A 10,722-nucleotide genomic window follows, 5' to 3' on the forward strand; every position below is an offset into this window, starting at 1 on the left:
TATTATAATACAAAGAAAGTACGTATGCTTCAAGTCACATTTTCCTAACGAATGATTCTGCACTGACTTCTCCCTACAAACATTTTAGGCATTATATCAGGGTACCCCCAAACTCAGAGAATTAAATACTTAATAAACAAGAGCTAATATGGACAGAAGTTACCAAAAAGACAAAAATACCACCTCTCTCAGTGCAGGAACACAAAATTCGAGCACCTGGCTGCAGCCACGCTGTGGGTAATCCATAGAGCCAAAGAAAAACCGTCAGCAGGGGGAGGTGTGGGGGCATCAGAAAGATGAGCTACCCGAGAGGAGCAGAGCAGCACGCTGGCCTCCCTCAGCGGAGGTGTGCGCTTCCCACGGGGGACTGGCTGTCGCCAGGCAGTGACGCTGCTCAGTCTACTCCCCTCACCAAAAACTGCCTGGTGATAGGTCTGGGTCGCACGTAGACCTGCCTTCTGGGGGATCAACACTCAATTAGCCAGTAAGTCAAAGAGAACTTCCGGAGCATTCATGTAACTCCTAAGTGTGTAAACCAGCACTCTGTTTACACAGCGGGCTCCTGTGAGTTTAGTTAGTGTGACCTGTCTCCCTCCCTGCTCCAAGCTCGTTTTGCACAACGTCAGGGGGGCTTCCAAACCCTTCCAAGGGTCCAGCGAAGGAGGGAACAAGGGAAGAGTCTGCCCTGACTCCCCCAGGCCCCGGGCCAGCTGCCTGCCAGGGGCCTCCCCAGGGGACGGGTCCTCTCTCTCCCGCTGGCTCAGAACTGCAAAGAGAATGTTACTTGACACCCATTCTTTACAATTCTGGGATTTCGTTTCCAGAAGGCACACACACTTTAAAGCTGTGTGTTTCTGTGAATGTAAGGCAGCAAAGAGGCAAATTATCTCCCATTTAAGAGTCGATTCCATATTATAAGCACAAGTAGACTATAACTAAAACCCAAGCCGTTTAAATAGTTTTTATTAAACCAAATTATATAGTTTTATTAAACTAAATGTAATAGCTACAAATGGAAAAGTACACAAAATGGATGACTGCATTTTACAACACAGGTATAAAATCATTCTAAGAAATGTCACCCTTTTCTGAATTTTACTAATTATCTACAGTGACCGTGTATTTGTGTGTGTGTGTGTGTGTGTTTGTGACAGAGAGCGACAGAGAGAGGGACAGATAGGGACAGACAAGAAGGGAGAGAGATGAGAAACATCAATTCTTCGTTGAGGCTCCTTAGTTGTTCATTGATTGATTTCTCATATGTGCCTTGACCGGGGGGCTGCAGCAAAGCAAGTGACCCCTTGCTTAAGCCAGTGACCTTGGGCTCAACCTTGTGAGCCTTGCTCAAACCAGCAGAGCCCGCTCAAACTGGCGACCTTGGGGTCTCAAACATGGGTCCTCCACATCCCAGTCCGACGCTCTATCCACTGTGCCACCGCCTGGTCAGGCTTTAAAACATTTTTTTAAACTTAGTGATTTTAGAGAGAGGAAGGGAGAAGACAGAGGACACAAACATCGTGACCCTGTATGAGCCCTGACTGAGGGTAGCACCGGTAACCTCTTCACTTTGGGACGATGCTCTCACCAAACTGAGCTATCTGGCCAGGGCAACCACGTATAGGATTTATAATTTAAAAAGTTATTAAGAAGTTGTCTAACACCGCACCTATCCTGAAAGCCAATGAAGTTTCTTTTCAATGGGTAAATTGTATGGTATGTGAAGGATATGTCAGTAAAATTACTAAAACAAATGCTGTTTAAAAAAGATGAATTCAAAGAACCCAGAAGTTGAGCACAACTTAGAAGCATCAGGAAACACATGAGCCTTTTTCTAACTAAATACGACTTCAGCAGCACCTGGCGCAGACCACTCTGGGGAGGCCACTCCCGGTGCAGGTGGGAAGGAGAGGCCAGGAGGGCAGTCTCTGAGCTGTGGCCATGAACCAAAGTCGCCCTGGGCCGGCCTCCACAGAAGGACCATGCCATCACCCCCTCCTCAACAGAGCCTGGCTGTTTACGACCCGGAGGTGGGATTCCTTGCTTCTGATGCAAATGTCACAGCATTTCCATGCACTGGGGATTTTTAATGCTCCCTAGCATTTCTGTGCAGCTTCCCATGACCAGAATGACTGATTTTTAGAACCGGCATTAAATATACCCTACATTACAAATGTTTCTGGTTTCCTTATGAAGGTAAATGTTTACGTTCTGCCCTCAGTTAATTTGGCTGCCTAAGAGCGGAACATCCTCCGTTTGCTCTGTTTTCTGCTGCCACAGATGCAAAGGTTAGCATCCTTCACTCTGCAATCATTCCCGGTCCCTGCTTGACTGGGTCAGGCTCCAGAGGTGATGAAGGGATTGCCTTTTCTTTTTCTTTTTTTTTTAGATTTTATTTATTCATTTTAGAGAGGAGAGAGGGGGGGGGGAGGAGCAGGAAGCATCAACTCCCACATGTGCCTTGACCAGGGAAACCAGGGTTTTGAACCGGCGACCTCAGAATTCCAGGTCGACGCTTTATCCACTGTGCCACCACAGGTCAGGCGGGATTGCCTTTTCATCTCCACAAACTTCGCAGGAAATTGTCAACTAATGTTTCACAGAGAAGTAGAAGAACCAGAGGGAATCAAGGAGAGAGAAACTGTTTCAATACTGAGGGATAATGGGTACCTTATTAGCATTCTATATTGTATCACATTATAACCTACCACTTATATTACATTGTTTCCTCCCCACTAGGACTAGCACTGCCCCTTGGAGAGACAGAGCAAGTATTTCTAAAAATTTTTCTATTGATATGAGAAGGAAAGGGGGAGAGGAAGAGAGGGAGAGAGGGACAGAGGGAGGGAGGGAGAAAGCACCAATTTGTTGTTCCACTTAGTTGTACACTCATTGGTCGCTTCTCATATGTGCCCCAGCTGAGGATCGAATCCCCAACCTTGGCATGCTGGGGTGATGCTATCCACTTTGCAACCCAGCCAGGGCCTACAGAGCAAGTTTGCTTTTTGGGTTTTTTTTTTTTTTTTTTGTATTTTTCTGAAGTGAGAAGTGAGGAGGCAGTCAGACAGACTCCCACATGCGCCTGACCGGGATCCACCCGGCATGCCCACCAGGGGGCGATGCTCTGCCCATCTGGGGCGTTGCTCTGTTGTGACCAGAGCCATTCTAGCGCCTGAGGCGGAGGCCACAGAGCCATCCTCAATGCCCGGGCCAACTTTGCTCCAATGGAGCCTTGGCTGCGGGAGGGGAAGAGAGAGACAGAGAGGAAGGAGAGGGGGAGGGGTGGAGAAGCAGATGGGCGCTTCTTCTGTGTGCCGGAAGTCTGGCAATCGAACCCGGGACTTCCACATGCAGGGCTGAGGCTCTACCACTGAGCCAACCGGCCAGGGCCCAGAGCAAGTACTTTTAATTCTCATTTCATACATGAGGAAACTGAAGGGAAGTGCCAAGTCATGGAACAGTACAGGACAGAGCGAGAAGGCCACCCAGCGCCCTTGCACAGCTCCGCGCACCATCAACATGGCTGGGCCACCAAGACGGTGCGAGCTGATCAGGCCAACAAGACCCTGCGGCCCAGCCAAGCCCAGGCCCTCACCGTGGAGTCCGATGGCCAGTTTAGCTACCTCCTTCCTCTTCCTGTTTACTCACTAGTGGGAAAAGAAGGATGCTCCCTCTTGCTTCCTGTATTTCCAGGAGTTCTGAGGTTTAAAGAGTTGGTTCAAAGAAAACAGTCCACATGTACACAGCAGCCATTTCTGTTCAGAGGGTGGCTGAGCACTTCTTATTGTTCCAGGGAACTGAGGGACTGATGCTTATTTCAGAAACTCTTCAACTTAGGAGGGGGGTCAGCTATATTCTTTCTATTTTTTTTTCCTCTCAAAAAGGATGAAAAAGAAAATCAGCAGTATCAGTCACACTGTGACTTATTTACAAATGTGAAAGATTTGTGGACATGTGTCTTCCAACAGGAGCCATCCAAACGGCACGCTTTGAGTTCACCGCACAAGAACAGCACCTAGAAGCTGGGACTTCCCACCCCAGGAGTCGGAACTGCCGCCCTCCCCACTCGGAGACTGCTGAGAGTGCTGTCCACTCCCTAGTCCCAGTTCACTGAAAGGGGTGCTTACCTCAGTAAGGCCTTTAATCTTCAGGTACCCACAGAGGTAAGAGTTCCCCGTGTCCACATGCTGGAAAGAAAAGGATACACAGCCTCATTACAATTGCAAGAACCCCCAGGGGACAGACTGGAGGCCCTTTCCAGTGGTCATCCTTGAGATCAGGTGAAGTAAGTAAGAAGGGCCTGGAGGTCAGTGCACCCCCAGCGCAGCCTGGGGCCCCTCACCCTTGGAGACTGTGTGGAGTCCGCTCCACCCACGTGCCTGTTCAGATGAAGCACACTAACGCCAGGACCCCCTCAACTTCATTCAACCGAACATCTCAAGACCCAAGTTGCTTTTGGGACTAGCCGGCTCAGGGCAGCCTCATTTTTCCTACTGTCTTCGACACCAGTCTCCATGGGTCCTACAGACGTCGTGCGTCCCTGGCTATTAGACTCTTCCGTCTACCTGGTACACACGGGGTCCTGCCTAACCTTGGCTTCACCTGCTTTCTAACGTCTTTCTGGCCCATGTGTCTCCACGCTGCTCAGTTGCAGGTCTAACAAGACCACTCCTTCCCTGTATTTACACTAAGCACCACCCTGCATTATCTATGAAATGGGCAGAATACTTGGGGGAGGCGTCTTTCAAAGGTTCATGTGGTATAAATCTGTAAGACACCAAAATGCCAACCCCAAATCAGAATTCATTGTGAATGCCTCCCGCTCTGCCCAGTTCATGTTCGGAGGGAGCCTGTACTTCGTGATGAAGGGCGGAGCCTAAAATAAACAGGGGTAACAGGTGTAGATTTTGAGCTTTAGCAGCCACCCAATTTTCTACTTTTCCACAAGATCTGGCTGGGCCCAGATCTTGTTCTGGCACCAACCCTGGCCCTGTAAGACCAGGTTCACCCTGACGGGTCTGAGGCAAACTTGCCCCCCATCCCCTGTGAGTTATCAGTTTAGGGGTGAGTGACCCAGTTCTGGCCAGTCAGATCTGTGTATAAGTCTCCTGGGTGCTTCTGAGAGAGAGTCTGGCTTTGGGGAGGCTCTTTTTTGTCCCCTGCAGTGGGTGGCACTATCCGCACAGTATCCACACACAGTACCCAGTCCCATGGCAGCATCTAGAGATCATGAAGAGAAACAGGCTTGGAAATGCCAGGGGGACAGCACAGGAAAATGGAAAGAAATGGGTCCCTGAATGAGCCAATCTGGAACCAAGCCACCTCCAAACTTCTTGTAATATGGGACAATGAGTTCCCATATTCTGTAAGCTATTTTGCAATGGTATGGTTACTTGCTGCTCAACGCATACTAACTAGTGCATTTTATTTACCCCAATCTATGCAGACTCACCAGAATAGATAGGCAGATTTTCTGGTTTCACGACAACTGGATTTATTGACAAAGTTAACCCCCGGAATTAAAGCAAATCAATGTACAATGGTACGGTAAGACACTGGTATTTTCATGTTAAACGAGGTCTCATTTTAAGACACTAGAAAAGTTTTGTGGAATTTTATCAGGTTTGGGGACTCAACGACTTCCCAATTACACCATTATATCAAACACTGAGGCAATCCTCAAAAACTGTCATGAGCTCACTCAGCCAGATGAGGTCAGCACCAAAGCAAATGGGCTTCAATGAAGATAAAATTCTCCCAGGTTGTTGCTGGTGACAAAAGTATTCCCTGTGAAAACTGCCCAAGCATTTTAAATACCCTCATCTGCTGACCCTGGCATTGGACATTATCTACAGCAGCTGATCCGTACTAACACGGCTCAGCAAAGAACTTTTATTAAAGGATGCATAAAGCCTCAACCTGAGGCCTTCAATTTCATGTATGCCACTCTCACTGAATTCAACATTGTTTGGGATTTCACAGCCGCTGGAAAGGGTGTATCAGGTGGCAAGGATGCCCGCTAATAAGATTAAAACTCGAACTGTAAATTGGCTAACATTTTGCGTGGATTATCTCAAGAATCAGAATTTCCATTTGGCTTCCACTCAACCATGTGTTTCTCTCATTTTGCCCAAACATCTCGATGATGGTCGCTGAGCTCCGAAACACCACCGTCCAGAGCGCTTTAACCAAACCACAGGCTAGCAGCGGCTCAGTGAGAATAACAAGGCAAATGTTTAGCAAGAAAGCCTCACAGCACAGCTGTGTCCAACAGCTGCTCTTTTTAATATTCCTTTCACACTGACCCCGGCCCTCATTTTGCTCTTGGATGGCAGAGGAGAAACAGAATAGTCACAGGGAGAAACAACAACAACAACAACAAAACCAGTCAGCTCACTGGAGCTGAGGTGAGGAACTCTTTAAACTGGAATCTAACCCGGGTTCGATTCCCGGCCAGGGCACATAGGAGAAGCGCTCATTTGCTTCTCCACCCCTCCGCCGCGCCTTCCTCTCTGTCTCTCTCTTCCCCTCCCGCAGCCAGGCTCCATTGGAGCAAAGATGGCCCGGGCGCTGGGGATGGCTCTGTGGCCTCTGCCCCAGGCGCTAGAGTGGCTCTGGTCGCAATATGGCGACGCCCAGGATGGTCGCAACATGGCGACGCCCAGGATGGGCAGAGCATCGCCCCCTGGTGGGCAGAGCTTCGCCCCATGGTGGGCGTGCCGGGTGGATCCCGGTCGGGCGCATGCGGGAGTCTGTCTGACTATCTCTCCCTGTTTCCAGCTTCAGAAAAATAAAAAATGAAAAAAAAACAAAAAAAAAAAAAAAAAAAAAAAACTGGAATCTAAAAAAAAGAGAAAAAGAAAAGAAAAGAAAGCACTCCAAAGTGCACACGAGATGCCCCACATCCTTAGTCATTAGGGAAATTCAAATCAAAACCACAATGCCATACCACTTCACACCCACTAGGTTGACTACAATCAAAACCATGAACAATAGCAGGTGTTGCCGAGGCTGTGGAGAAACTGGAACACTCACACACTGCTGGTGGAAATGTAAAATGTTGCAGACACTTTGGAAATCGGGGCTGGTGGTTTCTCAAAACATTAAACACAGAGTTACTATGTGACCTAGCAATTCCACTCCTAGGTATCTAATCCAAGAGAAATGAAGACATATGTCCACACAAAAAACACAGTTGCATTTTTTATAACAGCCAGAAAGTGGAAACAACACAAATGTCCATTAACTGATCAATGGATAAGCAAAATGTTGTATCCCATACAATGGACTATTATGTAACAATAAAAAGAAACAAAGCCACATGCTATGGTATGAATCCTGAAAATGTGCTCAGTAGAAGAAGCCCAACACAACAGGTCACTGTGTTGTATAATTTCACTTATATGAAATGCACAGAATAAGCACATCTTAGAAAAAAATTCGTGGTTGCCTAGGGTTAGAAGGGGGTTACAGCTTAGGGGTCTGGGGTTTCTCTTCAGGGTGATGAAAGTTAGACTGCAGTGCTGGTTACACAATTTCTGTGAATATACTTGTAACTATTGAATCATCTACCTTTAAGGGGTTACTTGTATGGTTATGGGAAGTCTATCTAAATAAAACTGTTGTGGAAGAAAAAAAAAGAAAGCAAGAAAGAGGATGCATTATGAAAGACAGCAGTATTCTAAGAAACCAGTCCTGGCTGAAAAAATAGAGGATGGAGCAAGAAACTCTCAGTAATGGACCAGCAGCTGACCAATCCAGACACAGGGCAGCATTCCTGGGGAATGACCCCCCCACACACACTGCATTTTCTACTCAGTGGCTTCTAGCCATTGGCCAGGTGTTTGCTCTGGGCCTCTCTGAGACCTATCAGTCGTGTACCAACTCCATCACTGTGTCCACCGTCCAGTGGACGTCTGGAAACTGACATCTGACAGAAACTCAGAAACAACACACCGAGAACAGAAGAGTAGGTGCTACAGTAACCAAAGCAGACTTCTCTTTGACCCTTGGCCGCACGGCCAGTTGTTCCCTATCACATCAGAGACCGTCCAATCAAACAACGAACACCAGTTCACGATCACTCCAGAGAGGACCCATGCCAGGGATCCCACTTTCAGAATTTTATGATTTGTTTGCAGAAACGCTTGCACCTTCATGCTCAATTCTTTCATTTCAAGCAAAAGAAGGGGATCACCACGAGGGACATAATTATGAAGACTGAAATACCTCGGTCACAACGCTCTTCAATTACAGTAAATACCATCGCTCGTAATAGAAATTTAAGTCGAGGGCCCAAAGAGACAATCAACACGAGGGTGCAGCTTTCCCAATCCAAAAAAAAAGGGGGGACATTATTAATTTCCACAAAACAGAAAGAAAAAAGAGGCTGACAAGTGGTCTACAGTAGGCAGCGAGAGGCCATTCTCTTTTGGGTGGGAGGCTACTTGCTCAGAAGAGAGGCTGTTTAAGGGGTAACATTGAAAAGGGAGAAGGGCGAGTATTTGGAAAAGATGTTCCACATCCTGTCCTCACACACGGCGGCCGTGAGGCAGCTCAGGAGGACTGCAAAGCTTCTGTCAAGCCTTTCAAGGGGACAGATGTTTGGGAGGGCTTCTGGCAATAGCCTAGGAGTTGGGGTGTCAGGCTGAGGACGGGGTGGCAGAGTGAAGGAATACAGTGGGTCCTGAGGCGAGCAAGGGTAGCTAGAGAGGAATGTTTTTGGTAGGGAAGAGAAAGAGAAAGAGTATCAACGGCTGCAAATCTCCTTTGGCTGGGGAAAAAAATGTCCAGTGTACTACCATCTACGTGAGAGGGGTGAGGTGTAGGGAAGAGCCAGGGCAGGTGACAGTGTGCAGTTCCAAAGCTATCAGGAGGGGCTGACACCAGGTACTCAAAAATCCAGGTCAAATGGGGGTGGAGGTGGGGGCAGGGGAGGTGGAAGAGCACAGGAAAAGAAACACCCCCCCCCCCCCCCAAGAAATAAAACTAGGCGAGTTAGGCTTCCCGGCACATGGCTATCTATCTGACACTGGGAGGAAGCCACGGCGGTGGCGATAAAAGTTAAGAACCACAAAGAGGGTTCCCTGGAGCCACAGAGGAGGCAGAGGAAGGTAGAGCGGCCAGGGCAAAGGGCCAGAGAACAGGGGTAGGAGTATGAGAAGCCTGGGGCAAGAGGCCTGGGTGTGAGGAATCAGGAAGGTGTGGAGACCAGAAAGACACTAAGGCAGTGGGGGCGGGGCGGGGGGGGCACCAGGACAGGCTGTGAGGTGGCCCGTGGGGCAGCACCCAGGATGTGCGCCTGGTCAGAGGAGTGGGGGTCAAGGGCCAGGGGTCAGTTGTGCTTGGGGGCTCTCCAGCTGAGGGTCTACTGGAGGGAGGGTGCCCCCAGGTCTGAGGAGGCTCCCCCAGGAAGGAAACCCTCCGGGGGTGGAGGTGGGCCCTAGGACAGGATTCCTGGGACGGGGAAAGGCGGAGAGGGGGCCCGTGTCAGGTCTGGGGAAATCTGACATGGGCCCGGCCGCGGGGAAGAGTCAGGAGAAGCCCAGGGAGAGTTCTTCGGGGTCCTGGGAAGGACTGGAGGGAGGGCGGGTGTTGGGGCGACAGGTCACGGAGAGGAAGGACCCGAGTGTGAGTGAGGACTGGCCAGTCCCGGGGCTTCCGGATCCCGGGAGCGGGCCGGCTGGTCGCACGGGCTTCCAGTCTGGGCGAGTGTTCGGGGTCCGCCCGGCGCGGCTGGCGACCGGCTCCGGGGGCGGCTCGGGGCCGGGGGCGCGCAGAGTGTGAGACACCAGCCGGGCAGGTCCCGGGGCTGCAGGAGGCCCGGCGGCGAGGGCCTGGTCGGCGGCGGCGGGGCTCGAGGAGCCGGGCGGGCAGGCAGGCAGGCACGGCCCGTGAGCGCCGCGAGGAGGCCCTGGGGCCCCGGCCCGGCCCGGCCCGGCGCTCACCTGCAGCACCACCTCTACGTCGTACGAGTTCCCCTTGCTCTTCTGGTGGCCGCGGAACTTGGAGCCGCTGTAGAGCAGGCTGGTGGCCACGCCGGGCTGCTGGGTGTTGATGGGCGGCGGCGGGATGAGCGAGGCCGCGCAGGCGACCGAGGCACCGGCCGGCGGGGGACACTCGGTGCGGACCGGCATGGCGGGGTCCCCCGGAGCCAGGGCTGGGGGGGGGCGGGCGAGGGGGAGAGGAACCGCCGCCGCCGCCGCGCGGGAGCCGAGGAGGGTGGCAGCGAGGGAGGGGCCGGGGCGCGCACGCGCTGGGTCGGGACGCGAGTGGGGGGGCAGCACCCGCCGGCGGCCTGCGGGCCAACCGCTCCGGCCGCCCCGGGACCTGGGGACCGGCTAGCCGAGCCCCCCTGGTCCGGAGCCGACTCCCCCTCCCCACTTGTTCTCGCGCGCGCGCGCGCGCCGCGCCCGTGCGCACACGGACACACAGACAGCTACCGGGACACATACACACATACACACACACACACACACTCACAAACACACACAAAACACCGCCCCTTCCGATTGGCCCAGGAGCCTCTGGGGGCGGGAGCCGACTCAGACGGCGCTGCCACTCATTGGCGGGCAGAGAAAACACGTGGTAAAGGGGGGGGGGTGCGAGGCGCCCTCTGGGATTTGTAGTCTTCTTCCAGGAGCGCGACTGGAAGGGGGCGGGGCAAGGTGCGTTTGTGATGCTGATTGACTGAGGGAGTGCGCAGGAGGCGCGCCGCGGTGACGG

General features: G+C 51.6%; 1 protein-coding gene across 1 annotated transcript in view; it reads right to left on the reverse strand.

Moving 5' to 3' along the window:
- GID4 (GID complex subunit 4 homolog) overlaps window positions 1–10,474 on the reverse strand; it is a 32,454-nt gene extending 21,980 nt beyond the window's left edge. The window contains 3 exon segments of the mRNA XM_066365030.1: window positions 4,125–4,184; window positions 9,945–10,268; window positions 10,270–10,474. Coding sequence (XP_066221127.1) covers window positions 4,125–4,184; window positions 9,945–10,268; window positions 10,270–10,449 — 564 coding nt within the window. The 5' untranslated portion in view covers window positions 10,450–10,474.
- Between the last annotated feature and the right edge of the window lie 248 nt (window positions 10,475–10,722).

The sequence above is a fragment of the Saccopteryx leptura genome, chromosome 2 (assembly GCF_036850995.1).
Source record: "Saccopteryx leptura isolate mSacLep1 chromosome 2, mSacLep1_pri_phased_curated, whole genome shotgun sequence".
Taxonomy (NCBI): Eukaryota; Metazoa; Chordata; class Mammalia; order Chiroptera; family Emballonuridae; genus Saccopteryx; species Saccopteryx leptura.